The sequence below is a fragment of the Myzus persicae genome, unplaced genomic scaffold (assembly GCF_001856785.1).
Source record: "Myzus persicae strain clone G006 unplaced genomic scaffold, MPER_G0061.0, whole genome shotgun sequence".
NCBI classification, from domain to species: Eukaryota; Metazoa; Arthropoda; class Insecta; order Hemiptera; family Aphididae; genus Myzus; species Myzus persicae.
The window spans coordinates 207,257-225,470 of NW_019104322.1; the positions used below are offsets into that span (position 1 = coordinate 207,257).

Here is an 18,214-nt window from a genome sequence, read left to right on the forward strand (position 1 = left end):
ATTATAATCAAAAATAATAACTTTACTTTGTTCGCGGCATCGAGTGCTGAGTAATTGAAACACAACAACTTTAAGATGCCATTGCGTATTACAATACAATAAAAATAATAATTTTTTTTAAAAACCGTGTATTAAAAACATAACCCATTAGTAGTTTTTTTTCTGTAAGCACTCGTCTTAACTATTGTAGTATAAAATATACAGCATGCAACTATGCAAGTTAAGATGATGTCTGCGCAATATTAGTTTTCTCTCTCAAGCAACATAGATAAAACGGTTTAACCTAAAATAGTTTTTTTATGATTTTTTAGTAACTTTAGAGTAAAATCCATTAACACAAACAATTATAGAGGGTAACATTTTCGAAAGTATGACATGTCGGACTTATATTTTACTATTATTTGACTTTGTATTTGACTTTCAAAATAAAAATAAAAATTTGTAAATTTAAATGATGTTTAAATTTTTCTGAGATAATATTTAGGAAAATCAATGTGTCATTGTCAAAAATATTATTCTCCATCGATTTTGTAATGGTTGATTTTACTATAAGATTATTCAAAAACATATAAAAAAATGATTCGGGGTAAATTCGTTATTTTATACTATTATGTTGCGCGTGGGCCAGTGAGAGAAAATAAACAGTGCGCTGCAGATATCCTCTTAACGTATTAGGATAGAAAACAATATTTTATTAAGAACCAATATTTTAGATACTTGATCTCTTCAAAATATAAATTGAATTTACCTACAAAAAATATACATTCATATCAATTTAGTCTTAAGAGGATTTGAACTGACTATTTTTTCAACCTAGTTGATTTTGTCTGATGAAAATATAGATTTGATAAGAAATATAGAAGTAATTAGAATTCGTTATGATGCTTACGTGAGTTCAATTATTCCTCTTTTTTCAAATTTCTTCTATCTCACATATCTATTCTTTAAATTTGATTTTAGAATGTAAAAATGTATGAATTTTCAACCAGTGAGTATACGGAATTGAAAAAAATTATTTGAAAACTTCATAACAAATTTAAAACTTTTCTAATTTTTTATAGCATATATTAGCGATTAACATGATTTTTAGTGTATTATAATGTAGTACTCTTTGATATCAGATTTGTGACGTATGTTCGGATTTGAGAGCACCCAGTTTTTTTACACTATTTCAGCTTCACAAACTAATAATCACGGATTACAAGTATAATCAAAAAATTTTCAGTGGTAACTGTGGTTGGAAAATGTTCTACGTTGAACTCCTTAAAAACGGCCGTTATCGATAAATCCACATGAAAATTAATTCGCAAGTGTACTTATTTAGAAAATGTCTATTAAAATTGCCCGTAACTTGTACACAATATTAATTAATATTACAGTTGTATAATACAAGTATTTTTTTCATCATCAATTCCCATGTAGACATATTATATCATACTAATTTGTTAATTGTCTTGTTCGTAGTAACAATAACCTAAGCTATGATATATATAAAATCTTTATTATGCAATGCGCATACTATTATTATACTATTTTATTATACATTTTGTGTCGTTTATAACTTGTGTCAGCTGTGCACTCGTAGTCTCGTACAATCATAGCTTGATAATATTCGTTTCAGAAACCTGTTAATTGCTTTACGAAGCCAAATAATGAATCATCCGCTGTGTGGGAGGCCAAGTTGTTGACACAAAACAGGTGCATTATATATATATTTAGAAATGTGTAATATTGCGTAATGGGTAACACCGTCAAAACGAAAACACATAGGTCGTAATAATATAACAATGTTTCCCAAATTTGGATCAGTAGACCCCCGGGGCTCTGCAAGTGCGTATGTGGGAATATTGTTATACCACAAGTTCTGAGCTTGAATTGTGGTTTAATAATAATATTATTATACTTTTACGGTATAAATATAGCGATGTAGATCAAACCAGTGCACCAACACTGGCAACACTATATTATAATAATATGATAAACAAATAATACCTATGCTGTTTGCCCGTTTATATTATTATTCCCAAAGGTTCGCTGTTTCTAAAACACGTTCTAACACCTAGCGTCCTAGCTTTATGCATATTTTGTGTTATTAATACGGTTTTTGAATTATCAGTATATATAATGACCCGGATGTAAGTACACTGAAGTGACAATTTTCGAATTTTCTTTTATAAGAGGTTAGGGAACGTTTCTTTTAGGTATTGAAAAAGAATCTATAACATACATTTAGTAAAATGCATTATTTTCCAATTTTAGATCGTTTTTTTGAATTTTATATGAGTCGTAAAAAAAAACTTTTCTTTTTGCGATACATGGAAAGTCTCATATTCTAGTATAAAAAAAGAAATATTTTTATAAATTTCGAGACCATTTTGTATTATTTTATTAAGTATGCTAATATTAATTTGCTTTACTATTTTAATATTCTTTAAATCAAAATTAAAAATCATCAACTTGATAACGTCTGGATCTTTAACCTTATGGCGTATGCTACTATTCTTATACGCATTTTGAAATAAAGGCATTGCCTACATAAAATTATACGTCTTCAATAATTCTGCCGTTCGGTCAACTGCGGTAGGCACCGTATATTTGTGAAGACTTTTGCAATAATGTATGACGTCGGACGAAATGTTGCCAAAGTCGTAACGTGTGATGTGTGCAGGTTCTCTGTGCCTGTAGTGCATACTCGTTTATACGACCATAGGTGCATATAATAATCATTTAACTTCGTATTGCACTTTTCGAGCACGTAAGGTAGGTACTAACTATAATAGGTATCCACATCGTGTGAAGTAAATATTTTTATGTTGTTGTCTGGTTTCAACGACATTTTTTTTTACTCTCAATGGCACGACCGGTGGGTGGTGTCTGTCTGCAATATGGCACAAAATACACAATGAGTTGTTATTCCGGTCGACGAAAGACGATCGTGATGATTAATTCGCGTGTAAAACTTTTGCCGGTGTATAGTATGACAATAAGGGTTCCGCCGACGTGGAAGTCGCGTCGGCGGCGACCGGGAGACTATTAAAAAAAAAAGGTCGTTTTTCACATACCGTTTGTATCAATTTGTTTTGTCGGCGGCGGTGATGGCGTCAAAAAGTAGACGCTGTCATTAAAATACAAATTACTGGACAAAAGCGACAGCGGAAACGGTATATACATTATTTTCTCTTTCCGTGCGCATCATGATATTATATACCATATATTGTTATAAACGTGCATAATACCGTGTAGTGCGTTCGCATAATGTAGAATATTTTTTTTTTATTTACGACACGAGCCAAATTTTTGTATTTTTTTTAATAACCGCATTTTGCGCGTTGAATATCCGTCGTAATTATACGCATACACGGCTTACGCCGCTGCGCCGTTTGTACATAAAATAATATATACATATATAAGTATCGTACCTATAATACGAGGCGATGACTATTATAATAACATACATTATGTACACACGCGTATAGGCGATACGCGATGAATGCGTTGGTTTTCGCACATAATAAGTTTGCTGCCTTGTGCGATGCGAAGACCGCACAAAGCACGAATACCGTTAATACGCCTGAGCTTGTGTGTGTGTGTGTGTGTGTGTGTGTGTGTGTGTGTGTGTGTGTGTCTGTGTGTGTGTTCGCGGGCTCGCGTAAATATATATTATGTATAGCGGAGAAGCGTCGTGGAAACAGCGAGTTGTGCAGTGTAAAACGAAAGATTAATGAACCGAGTAACGCATATGCCGATATTCGCACGTTACTTAAGCCGAAGCAACTGGTGCGTGCGGTGTGAATGAGCGCGTGTGTGCGTGTGTGTACGCGAGGCGCGTTTATGGGCTGATAAAGTATTTTCTCGTATTTTTTTTCCTCGACTTAACGCCGCCGCCGCCGCCGCCGCCGCCCCGAGGTTTACGAGAATAACATCCACGCGGGTGCGCCGTACGAAACGAAAAATACCGAACGCTATATTATAGACGCTGCTGCTGCTGTTATTGTTTTAGATTACACGCGATTAACCGAACACACACACGCACACGCATTGACGAGTAATATTTAAGCACTATACCATCACTATCCATCACTATGTAATATTCAAGTGTGGGTGTGTAGCTGCGAGAAAAGCTCAGAGGAGTTAAAATTATCTATATTAGGTATGCGTTTCCACTGTTATTTCGGAAAAACGGTCTAAGACATAAGTCGGCAGGATTTGTTTCACGTGGTTTGAGTATAGGCCTGAAACGTTAGACTTTATATTTTGCTTCTCGCGACAATTATGAGCAGTTTATTTGAATATTACGAGTACATATATAGATAAGGTGTGTAGGCGATACATACACGTGGCTGATATTATTTTCAAATCTCCTTCCTACAATTTTTAAAATCAAAAATCATTGAGGTGCCCACATAAAGTTACATTCATTTCTATATAACCACATATTAAAACTTCGTCAATATTATCGTATACACAACTACCTATAACCCATATCACATTAGGTTAGTACCATAAGCAGTTTTATATATATATACATATAATATAATATATGCACCTATAGATAATGGTATAACTTAAAATATATTTTGTAAATATTGAATAACTATAAACATAATATATATATATCGTGATATTATATATTATATTATTATTATATAGATTCGTGCGAATACTATTATTATGTAAAATGTTTCTTAATTAGTCATTTTACACGGGTACATTATAATAATGCTTCGTTTGCTTTGTGTAGTGACTGCCCCAAAGGGGTATTTTAACTGTACCAGGAGTTTGTCTATACCAGTGACTTAACATTTTTTTTCTAATGGTTGTTACATATTGCTGCTTAACTGGTATATAATATGTGATTTCAATTGAGTTTTATACTTTCTATATAAATCAGTTATCATATTATTTTGTAATATTTTCTAGTATTAGCTGCTATTGGTCGATTTTGATGAAAAGTAATTCGATGTATTATAATATTTAATATTCATACATATAATTGTAAACACATATTTACAAAATGATTACATATAATATGCTTATAACATCTGAGAAAATCAAATTATTTATCTACGGTATGAATTTAAAATGTTTCTTTTTTACTTTTACACAATACACATATATTATGAATACGTATAATACGCATTCATCATTATTAACCGTTGGTTAAATATTAACTTTAACAACAAGATAATAATACATTTCTGACTACGTTTTATTTACATAATGATGTTACTATTGTCGTATTATAATATAATCGTAATCATATACTTGTATTATAGTATAACAACTCACTAACTTAATGAATAAAATTCAATCATGTAACACGGAAACTTCAACCAAACTTGGATGTGTTTGAAAATCAAAATATATTACTAAGTTTAGTGTTGAATTAAGCTAAATAATAATTCACTTATTCAATGCTATAGTTTATACATTATATGACTGTAACATACGTACTAGTGTCGAATTAGGAAAAATAAATGGTACTTACCGACTAACAGTACCACCATTTCAAGTTGGACATAAATGTATAGATATAATAATACAATTATTTAACTTTGGAATTGATTTTATTTCAAAATGTATTAATTAATGTAACTGTGATCGTCAAAGTGTATATAATGTACATAAATTATTCAGTAATATTATAATATTAAACTCGACACGAAAAAAAAACAAAAATAATTATTCAATATCTTTAATCGAGAATTATTTGATAATGTTCAACAAACTCGTGTTAAAATATTTTCGTTTAGCATGGCAAACAACTGAATAATTCATGGCGTATTTTTTTCCAACATCATCTCGGTTATCTGTGACTTTTTTACCGTCTAGCCATGCAGACAAATAATTTATCCAAAATCAATAATCGTTTTAAAATAAATACAAGCATTTCAATACATTTTTTTTATCATTATTTTTATTTAAAAACCAATTTATTCTTTCATTTTACTTCAAAGCATAATATTATTAATAGGTATTTAATAGAAATATGGATATATATAGCTGAATTTATAAAATTAATAACAAGTTATAACTGCAGTCTGCAGGTGAACATAAAGAGCAATAATAATATTATAAAATAAAAATTGAATAACATTGAATAACGAGATGAAATAAATCAAATTCATTTTTAAAAAAATTATGTAGGTCCATAAAAGTTATTATTTTAAACATAAAATATGTTCATTACATCTTATGTCAAGAAAAACTAAATAGTTGATGGAATATATTTTAATATGTTGTACTGAATAACCTAAATATTGTGAGAAACTAGAAATGTATAATATTGTAATTTGTAATATTATTTATAATATACGTTGATTAACTGTTAAATTTATACATACATTTTTTAATTATACTGTGTGTACCGGTGCATATTTGTTTAAATATTTCAAAGATTCAATTTTCAAGTACAATGTAAAGTATATTTTCAAAATTCTAATAGGCTGAAAATAATTCATTGGAGAAAACTGTAGGTACATTGTTACATAATTATTATAATTTTGTATTAGTGCTGTTTCAAGGAATAACTCAATTATTAAACAAGATATGAATTTGCAGAAGCCAAGGTTAGATAATTAGTTTTTTTTCTTGCCACGTGTATGCCAATCAACGTAGGCAGGTACATATAACGGTTTCGTTGGTTACCGTACAGTTCTTCAAAAGTATGTACTTCATGCCTTAACGTAGACATGTTTTTGTTTTTATACATCACCGAATTTGCAATTAATTGGCTTCATCGCTCAAAACTGTTTTCAAAAAAGGTATCCTGCCTTACGAAATCTCAAAAACTTTGTGCGTATTAACGTATCAATTTATAGCGTATATTACCCAAATACTCGATGTAAGTGGGGCGCGGGGTGTCTTATCGGCACTTAATAATAATTAACTTATATTATTATCATCGCTGTACGTCCGTAAATTCATTATGAATTCATTTCGAGATTATCATGTTACTGTAATAGGTTGTGTAGGATCGCAACATTGGCGTAAATACGACGTCCGAACCGTTTAGTTTATTTGCGACGGGACACGGGAAATATCGTTTTCAAAACGTTTACATTTTGTAAGAGGAAGTCGTCGCGATCCTATAATTCACAACGATAATAATAATTATGTACCTACCTCATGTCGCCGTCGATATTCGATTTCCGGGGTCGGAGCCGTGAGACGGAAGTAGGACGTAGGCGGTGGTCGCGTCGCACACGCTATATACACACCCGCTTACATTATTTTGTATACCACCAGAGGATAGAAGTGATGACATTGCGCCGCACGACTTTTGTCGGGCCTGTGGAGGTGACCTTTGCGAAGAGAAGATAGTATAGCGGTGGATGCGATTTATGGTCTAAAAGCTGCGAGAATATTGTATAGCCAGTACAGGTATGCTATAGATGGTATTCGTATATATATATATATATATATATATAGTAAGTGTATAACATAATAATATACATATACCGCGATAATACACATACATTCACCTCTCGGGCGGCCTTTTACTCGGCAGCGGCGTGAAAACACGCGGTTGCCGCGGCATTGGGGTTGAAGGATATTAATTCTTGTTAAATGGCCGTGTTAAATGCCGTGGCGTGTGCTCGCGTATAATCGTTCGGCGGCTGAGAACGGTAATTGCGCGCATTTCTCGGACAACAGGTCGCCATAAATTAGAAACGCTTCCGCCAACGCACCACGCGCCCGGCCTTTTCATACGACCGTGTTGCCGCCCGCGATTTCTCTCTCACTGCAGCTTTATTATAATAATAGAAATAATGCGCACGTGTAACCTGCAGCATACCACGTCGTCGTTTTTTTTTTATTCCTTTTCCCGTGACCCCGCACTGATGAAATTTATAAAAAAAAAAGTAATATTATCCTACGACACATGGAAGAATGAAAAATTTCCTCCGTGCAAAGGGTTCATAAAATAAAGGATGTGGCCCCTGTACCCCATATGCTTAGTTATTTAAGATGAGTATATAAGATTACGTTTACTTCGATATCTCGAAACGGAAATAATATTGACTTGTGGATAAACCAAGTTTGATTTTTATACATCGTAGGTAGTAGGTAGAACGTTAGAAAGTTATAACGCACTGATAATATGTAACTTTCGGCTACTTTTTTTGAAATCGAGATTTAATCATTGTACAATATACTGTGGATGCCGGTGTGTATAATATTGTGTCGGGTGCGTGTCGGGTAAGTGTAACAATAATGTACTGCAAGTGTCTCAATTATTATCACTTTAAAGTTTAAACTTATAGTGCAACAAGGAATTTCAAATTTTCGATAGTTCAAATTTTCGGTCTAAAATTTTATTTACGTGGTTTAATTGTGAATTTCATACAAACAAACGCGTAATACAACAAAATAACAAAACAATGAGAATGTTATGCGGTATACGTGAGTTCATTGCATAATAATTATGATTATCGTCGCATCTGCAGTATTAATAATATTATTATAAATTAGATTCTATCCGCGTTTGTTTAATACATAATATTATGATAATAGAATATGCATAAGCGTTCGGCCAAAAAGTGTGTGGTTAGACCTCACAAGTCCCGTGTGCGACGATAAAGTAAAGTATAATATAATTCCTCACCCCCTACCGTTAGCTATGTGTTTATTCGCCTTCGGCGCCTCTCTTCTCCGATAAACAGGATACCGCCGTTATTATTAATTTTATTATTATAATAATTATTATTATTACTGTTATTATTAAACGTAAAACGATAAAACTCTCACTCCGCACAAAATAATCTCTCAGTTTTTAAACCTCGTTCTTCGCGCACGAGCTTTCACCCTGGCGTTTGGAAATTATAATATAAATTATTATATATTTTAGGATGTGTACATATAATGTACAATAAATAAATTATAAGTTATAACTGCATATTTTATACGGCATGAAATTCGTAGGTGCTTTTTTATAATGTAATGTATTATTGTATTATATCTCACATGCAAGTGTATCTACGATTCTTCAATTGAATTTAAAAAATGGCTGTGCGTTGGGGAGTGTGTATATGACACGTGTGTACATAGGATCACTATACCACAAATGTTTTTAAATTGTTACCATGGTAGTTTAATACGCGTAACGATTTCAAAAAAATTATTACTTTCCACACATGTTCATATTATAATTATCTCGCGTTTATTTTTTAATAATCTAATATAGTACATCAATTTCGTAGGCACATAATTATATTATAGTAACATACATTTCAGTATACATCCTATATTTATATACTAAGCCTAATATATATTGATAACTATATTATTGTTATTGCTACTTATCAGTTAATTTTCATTTCCACCCTCATTTTTAAAAATCAATATCTAAATGAATTCCAATTACTTTTTCGATAAAAAATTGTATTAAATTGAATTTATTCTAATGTAAAAAATATAGTATCGTTAACATGATAAATATACATTTCGGCTGACAGTAAAAAGCTAAGAATTTTTACAATCGTTTGAAATCGATCAACCGGATTTTTTTTCATTAAGTTGGCTATTATCAATAATAACATTAAATTAATATTATCAATGGAAAATCATTCGTTCGTGCAACATGATGTACTTGACGTCTTATAATTAAACAATTTATTTCGAAACAATTATCCGTATTTTACAATACTTTCCACAAAACTATCATATATTTCATAAGGGAACAAACTAGACGGGAATGTCTGGTATTTGAACAATGTTATTTGGATTATTTGGAACGAAATCTATATATTCTTAATTTATTTATTTCACGGTATTATATGTAACCAAAGTATATGATGTACACATTGGGTTTCAAATAATTGTATTCACAAATATTACATATTTGAAGTTCTTTTGAATATTACATCCTCGCAATATTATCTCTTGTATTATACACTTATATACATTTATTTGTCATATACATTTATCGACTAATTTGGTTCTTTAAACTTCTCATTTATTTCTTTATCTACCTACGCTATGATAATTTTTCAAAAAAATAAACATTCCAGAAATGTATTTATTTTATCATTTTAAGGAATTCTATTAAAAAGAAGTATAATATTGTATAGCTGAGGTTTATGGGAGTTATGGTTCATCGGGAGTACCGCGCATAAACATGAAATTCAGTCATATTTTCAATAAAATATTGTTACTATTCATTGCATAATTCCGTATAGGAGACCGACTGTGCAGGCTTACGTATTAATAAGAGTAACAAAATACTGAGTAATACATTATGTTCCTGCATTTAAATAGAAGTATTATAATATCGTTTTGTTACAATTAGATATTACGTAATATTGTTATGTACTTGTAAAATGTTAAACTTGCGAAGCAGCTCGTTTCAACCATTTTCAAGAGATATTTTTTTCCTGCTCGTAAAATGCATGTTCTAAATAACTTGATGTAATATGTGTTTTCGAATAAACCAATTTTATCTTTGTGAGTTTTTAAGTGTGTTACATAATATTTTTTAACTATTAGATATAAACAATTACCTAAGTGTTAAGGGAAACAACATTACAGGTGTAACATCACTTATATATACTTTAAACGATTGTAAACAATAAATATTCAGACAAATTCTTCTTCGGAATGTAAACAGCCAAAAACATATAACCTGTATTACCTGTATAAAAATATATACATCGTATATGCATATAAAATAATAATTTGATTATTTTGAAAATATAATAGTATCATTAAGACTTATAATACTGTTTGAAGACAATATTTTGAAATATGGTTTTTCAAAAACACAAAAATGTTCTATAATTATAAATAGTTTATAAGAGTTGTACCTACACGTGTACGTAAAAAAATATAACCATAAAGAATTATAAGTATAATATAAACGCGTTTAATGCGAAATATCTATAAAACTTGATAAAAAATAAAACTGTAAGCTATATATAATACATTTTAAAGTTAATAAATAAAACTTATTCTACTGTTCAGTATCCCAAGGGCTTGTATTGAAATTTTAATCGAAATAACCATACATAAATAGTTTGAACTATATTTTTATCCACCAGTAATAAAACTTTTATATTGGAATCTAGCAAATAATACTTATTACCTACTTGAAACTCTTGTGAGACGGGGATATATTTTTGAAACGTAATAAAAGATGCTTTTCTATTACCTTTATAAAATACAGCAAGTCACGTTAAGCCGTTGAGTTTCTATTGTTTAGTATTGATAAAATATCGTATACCTTCCTACATTTTTTTCAAATTCTATACTGCTTTTATTAATATACATTATTATCCACATTACCTATATAACTATTCGACAATTAATTGTATACATGATATATGCACCATGCACTCATTATAGTAATATATTTGTATTATATATGGATGAGTTATTAAATTGTCGTTACATATACATAATATAATGTAAGTAATAATATATACTGGTTAACTCATAGCTAAGAGTTTTGGTAATGTCGTTACATATACATAATATATTATATAGTTAATACACACAAACATATAATTTGCGCTTTGATGTTTTTTTTAACGTTAAAATATCGATTGAATATTTAAACAATGAATTCAGTACAAAGTTATTTGAGAGTAGAGAATCGTCTACGTTGATCAATGATTACAATACATGTTGTAAAAAAAAGTTGTTAAAATGTAGAATTTATAATTTAGATCAACAACATTTAGTAATAACTTAACGAGTGTAGTGTGTACGTAGTAAAATAATTGTGAGTATCATTTGTATTTTGTTTTAACAGTTTGCTCCATATAAATTTTTGGACAATGTACATAAGTTATTTTCTATATATAATTATGCAACACGAATTAGGGAAATTTGCATATCAATGTGTTTTTAGACCTTTTAAGAAGAAGTTTTCTCTTTGATATAATATTACGGACGAAAATCATATTTGAAAGGGTTTTTGATAGTGTACTAAATAAATAGCCACCGTTTCTAGAACTATCGTCGAACGAACAAAAAAGTTTGGCCCGCGACGCACGCCCAAATTGCACATGAAGTTAGTTACGACAGGAAAAAAAATGGCGAAAATTAATTTCCTAAGGCAGAAACTTATCCGTCGACAACAGTCTAGTTGCTAACACGTATAAATTGCACGTGTACGTGTCACGTGCACAGCTTCGAACTTCTCCGGGCGGAAAGACGTGAGTGTGGGTGTTCGGTTGGTGACGGTGGAGGAGGGGGGGGGGGGCGTCGTCGTCGTGTAGAAAAGCGCGTAAGTCGACTGTAATTGCAATTTCATAACACCCCCAAAAAAACGGACTAACCGAACCCAACCGGTGAAACGCGCGCATATAAATTACATAATAATTTTTTTCCCCGATGTGCTTTTGTGGGCGCATGTGACGGGTGCTACCTGTGCGGATTGTCACCGAGCTTTTATGATTTGCATCTATATTTGTACGCGGGGGGGGGGATTCATTTCCCGGGAGATGCGTTTTCTTTTTTCTTTTTCTCCCCGAACATAACGACTTATCGTTAACTGCATAACACGAGGGATTATACATATGGTATAGGTATAACTTACACTGGAAGGTGACCAGACCTGAACGTCGCTCTATAGCCGCTGCCCTCCATAGACAAGTGGTACAAACGTACAAACGCGGTTTATGTATAAGAGATGAGCGCTAACATTTGACGGTTATATTCCTATGTACATATTATAATATCCCCGTGTGTAAATTGTACGGGTCTCACTCAGCTCGGCTATTTTTATTTTTTAATGAGTCGAAATGAATTAAAAAATAAATAATTTGAAGAAAAAAACACATAGTTGTTATAATTATAGTAACCCATATGTTTACCTTAGTGGACTTACGTATAGTGTCGGGTGCGATGTAATAATAATTACTTTTATGCAGCGAAAACGTATAACTTGACCCCGTGGATACCTATAAATTATAATTATAGCTCTACATATAATATATATTGTGACTTTAATGTAAACGAACTTTGTGCACAATGTGCCTGTATGTACGTATAAAATAATAATATATCGTATTGTATTACGGTAACATATAACATTATAACTATACATACATATATATATATATATGAGTATATACTTGTATGTACAATGTGTAAACTGTTTAAATAATGTCCTTGATGAAAGGCGTTCGTTGTTTTTTTTATAAGCGAAAATTGGATGTCTTTATGTGCACCGATTAATAACGCGCGTACGGCGGTCGTAACTATATAAACAACTTGCCGTTATTTAGGTGCAGCTAATACCGCGTGATTTCGCTCGTTTAATAGAAACACTAATACGGTGTGTATACTGAAATTACGTCGATATATCTTTATTAAACGTTACGCTTGGCAAGTAATAATACCGTTATAGGGAGGTACCTTATAATGTACAACTGCCGGCGGTAGCAAGCTACGTTAAATTAAAGTATTATAGTCGAGGAGCTTAGACTAAGCCACGTGGACATCGGATTTTCAGATCCAATCATATAATATGATGATCCTAGGTCCTAGCCAGCTGTATCCAGAGTTGGGTCTTATCTCGTGTCCGTCCGAGTTGTACACGGCATGCAACAATTTGCAACAGATTTCGAATGATCCGTATCGATCATATCCGAATCGTTTTCACCATAATATTCTTGTTTGTTTGTTATAAGTGTAGTGTCATACCAAAAACCTCAATCCATATATTATGATGTGTATACACGACGTATGCGTCATACAACATGTACCTGTACAATATTTTAGTATAACTATGACTAATACTACAACGACGATGATGTCATTATTATTTTATATTTTGTCTTTTTGACACTCTTAAGGGAGTACTGTGTGAATCTCGAAGCTCTTATAATAAGTGCCGTGGGCCGCATCCACCGTATAATATCGTTTATAAAGGTATACATCTATGCTGAACCCTACTCGAGAAAAACGGGTGTGTATACGTAATATTATTATACACAAGTACTCGAGAAGGATATCATATAATTTCCACTTTCTATATAATATTATATAAACGACTATACAGGGATGTCCGCAAAAACACATTATACTTTATACTTGTAGTACTTTGTGCCTATACATCCACCACTGTATACTGCAGTAATAATTTAATAATATTGGTGGTTAGGAGTAGTGATGGCTGCAATATATAGTATCGACCTTCGGGAGGGACGGCGGCGGTGGCTTCGTTTGGTTGACAGGTTCTCAGGAGCGTCGTTTGTTTTCAGTGGTGTGTGGGTGTGGAAAGAAGAAAAAAAATGTATATTTTTTTGTCGAAAACCACACTACATATTATTATATATATATAATACCACATATATTATGGTATGTAGCCTCTTGGAGAATCCGCTACCGACCACTAGAAAGAGTAGATGAGTAGAGAAGCTCCTCTGTCAGCGACAGACAACCGCACACTTCTCTCTTCCTCTCTCGTTCTCCCTCACTGTATCTATCTGTTTCTCTCTCTCGCGCCCTCGTGAGTGTTTTTTTTTCATTATTATTTTACCCCACTAGTCCAAAAACAAACTGCCTGTCACGTTTTCGAGAGATGCCATTCGGTCCCTATTTTTCGCCTACCCTGCCGACACCGTGGATGTACGGAGACGGTTGGGGGTACACTATTAACACAATTTATGGTAACATTCTCTCGGTTCAGAGACTAATATGTTTCTGAAAATTAATTGAAATAATTAATTGCCAACCCCCTTAGACGACGTTACTACAGCAGCGATCCGCGCGATATAAAACGTTTATAAATAATTACGAGTCAAAACCGAAAAATATAAACGAAACTGCGGCGCCGCCATTGCCGCCGATAAGTGTATAATATTATCTGAGTCATATAATAAAATATCTAATACTATTATGTAGACCACTATTATATTCACAGCGTGGCGTCGGGCGTATGCAAATAAAATAAAATAATTCCATTATACATTATCGTCTAACGTGCAACAATGTCCCCACTATATAATAGCTATATATATATATATATTATATATGTATATAGTAGGTATATGGTATATGCAGTATACTATATTATTTACCATTTATGTAAAAAAAAATCCAAAGTGGTTTCAATTTTAAACCGTTTCAATTTATTATGTGTTACAGTGGAAATCTGTTACGGAACAACAAAAATTATGACGAAGCAATTTTGAGCTACAGGTCGGCGATCAATTTCAGACCTACATTAGCGTGTAAATATAATCCGATCTATAGTATAAAATATATTATATTTTGTTTTCGGTTTAACGACAACAGTCAACAACCGTATAAATTAATGATAATAAATATAGACGATTGCAATTATAGTTGGTAATTATTGCAATCAATCTATTCAATTATTAATTACGTTTAAATAATTATGTTCACGGCAGTGGCGTATCTGAGCCTGGGCGATTGTTTGGCAGCTACTAATCGGTACACCGAAGCCGAAGCAGTGTTGAACAAGTGCCTTTGTCTGGACGGTTCCAGAGTGAAAGACATTAGGTCACACGTGACCGCTAAAAAGTCGTGCGTGCTTCGATTGGGCAGAATGTTTGCGGCGATCGGAAAACACCAGGACGCAGTAAAAGTGTTCAAATCAGCCATCAAATCTGACGGATATTCGTCGCAGGTAATCATTTTTACATGGATACATTGATACATTTTAATAGAATATACAGCTACAGCAAGGTACGGTCTTATGAAAAAAATACTTTAAATTGCACAAGCATCGTGATAATATTTATTATGGGTGTTCAATAGTTAATATTAATTTTTAAAATCAGCTGTGGTCGTTTATAGACTAAAAACAAGCATACTTGAAACTATATTTAATATAATCAAACCGAAATGTTTACTACAACGATTGAATAAAAATCCAACACTATAACATATATACATATTATAATACTACTACATAATATATCAACGGAATGAACGCGATAGCCTCAAATAATTACCAATAATGTGTTTTCTATAACATATAGAACTCACTTACAGTTATCGACACAACAAAAAAAATACAACTTGAACTTAAAGATATTAAATGTATGCGATAACGAATTACTACGATTTGGCATGAGAAACGGCAGTTAAGGCTTAAGATGTAGACGTTTCTGACGCCGGAGAAAAAATAATATAAATCGATTTAATGCGATAGCATAATGATTAGTTTAGAATTATTCCGACGGAATAAGATATAAACTTTATTGTTAAGTCGAAACATTTCACTCGTAGGTACCACTATTTATTTGTTTTATATTATTATAGTAGCTGTGTGAAATTCGATATTTTCTTGCCAACAGGAGTGTTAAAAAACTAATAATAATCAACCATATAAAAAAACCTATACACTCAATAGTTATACCTATATACATACGTATATATTTACCATTCCAGACGATAACCTGTGTATTGAATTACGGCGCCGATGTCATTTTTATTTTTAGAGCGTACCTATATATTCGAATAACAAGTGTTCATAAAAAAAAATAAAAAAAACTTCTCGTAATTTAATACATCCACATCAGCTATCTAATGTCTATACTCGGGTTATATATAGAACATAGATAAATAGGGGTCGTTGTTCTGCATATCCGATATCAATATAGTTATATTAGAGTTTAATAAACGTTGTGAATAACGAGAATCCACAAAGGAAAAAAAAATCTCTCTGTATAATGCACAATATTATAATATATTTGACGGAATAGCTTTAGGTAGTGAATATTGCAAGTGCCTTCAGGGTTTCCTCGGTGTCGCCTACTCAAGTCCGTATCTGTCCACCAAATACAATAGAATACTGATATATTATAATAATAAGATAACAATGTACTTACAATAATAACAATAAAGTCAATACAAATAAAACGACTCGCTATATTGGCTAAGATCAAACACGGATTACTATAGGTACGTCCAGCATAACGTTATATACTTAGTGATTCCCAAATACGCTTATCCCAATTTTTTCATGTAATAATTTGTTCAAATTTTGATTTTCGGAATTTTTCAGCATAAGTAATTAAAGGCCATATTTTCAAATTATCATGATACTTTTTGTGTCCTGTGGTAATACAAACTTCTGTTTTTGATACGAGAACCGTCATTTTGACTGATTTTTTTTTATAACTTTGATGTGCCTACTTAAAATTTTGAAACAGTAGTCTTTCTGTTAAACCATTTAAAATTCAGAATATCAAAAACTAATCTTTCAAATTTTGATAATATATCAATATTTTCAAAAAAACATAATTTACGATAGACACAGGGGAAAGAGTATTCATTTGAAAAACAGAAGTATTTATACCTCTCCAAGTTTGTTCGAAAAATCTCAAGAATGTTTTAATATGGTAATTAAGTATATTTGAAGATTCCAAAAAACGGATTTTGAATAACTGCATTATTTAAGAAGAAAAGGGGGTTTGCGTGTTTTGTAATACAACTTATACTTATATTGTAGTTTATAGTTACTTCGGGTTTTCGCAAGGGCATTTTTTTTTCACTCTGGCACTTATAAAGGGTTATAACTTTCGATGGTATAATATAACTGCAATAAATATTGAGACAGCCGCCGGCCATAACAGGCGTCAACGAGGGAGCGGAGAATTCTCATTACATGCCACCAGTTTTTTGAATGGAAAGGCCAACTCACACGCGCTACGCGCTCGCACGTACAACAATCGTTCGCCCGCACGCACAAAACACACATAAATACACGCCTACTCGTTTACGTCACTGTAAATGCTATATTGTACACGTATTGCAGTGCGAAGGCTCTGCAGACATTTTAATTTATATCGCGCGATACGACTCGACTTCAGTGTGTGTGTGTGTGTGTGTGTGTGTGTGTGTGTGTGTGTGTGTGTGTGTGTGTGTGTGCGTGAACAGTTATTAATATGATGCTTCCTGCAAACACACGCCACCCAAGAGAGGAGAAAATACTGCACTCGGCGTTTATTATTGTTGTGGCTGGGATCTTAAATTTCGCGAGCTCCGCCAGCCTATTCCCCAGCGACTAAACGGTTATTAAGAAAATGAAAACCGGAGAGAAAAATGTACTCACAACGTCGTAATATCATATAATATTATATATATATATATATAATAATCCGCTCTGTATTCCAACGGCATACACTGCGCCGGGCACGACCGCAAAAGCGATTTTATCGTCGCTAGCCGTATACGCTATAGTTAAAATAAATGATAATAATAATGATAATTATGATGATGATGACGATCGTTC

At 32.2% G+C, this 18,214-nt stretch overlaps 1 protein-coding gene across 1 annotated transcript in view; it reads left to right on the forward strand.

Annotated features, from left to right (window-relative positions):
• The window catches only part of LOC111041150 (transmembrane and TPR repeat-containing protein CG4341-like), an 87,791-nt gene that overhangs the window by 49,164 nt on the left and 20,413 nt on the right, over nucleotides 1–18,214 (forward strand). The window contains exons 8-9 of the mRNA XM_022325340.1: nucleotides 15,097–15,182; nucleotides 15,363–15,601. Of these exons, the coding sequence (XP_022181032.1) occupies nucleotides 15,097–15,182; nucleotides 15,363–15,601 (325 nt within the window). The remainder of the gene's footprint in view (nucleotides 1–15,096; nucleotides 15,183–15,362; nucleotides 15,602–18,214) is intronic.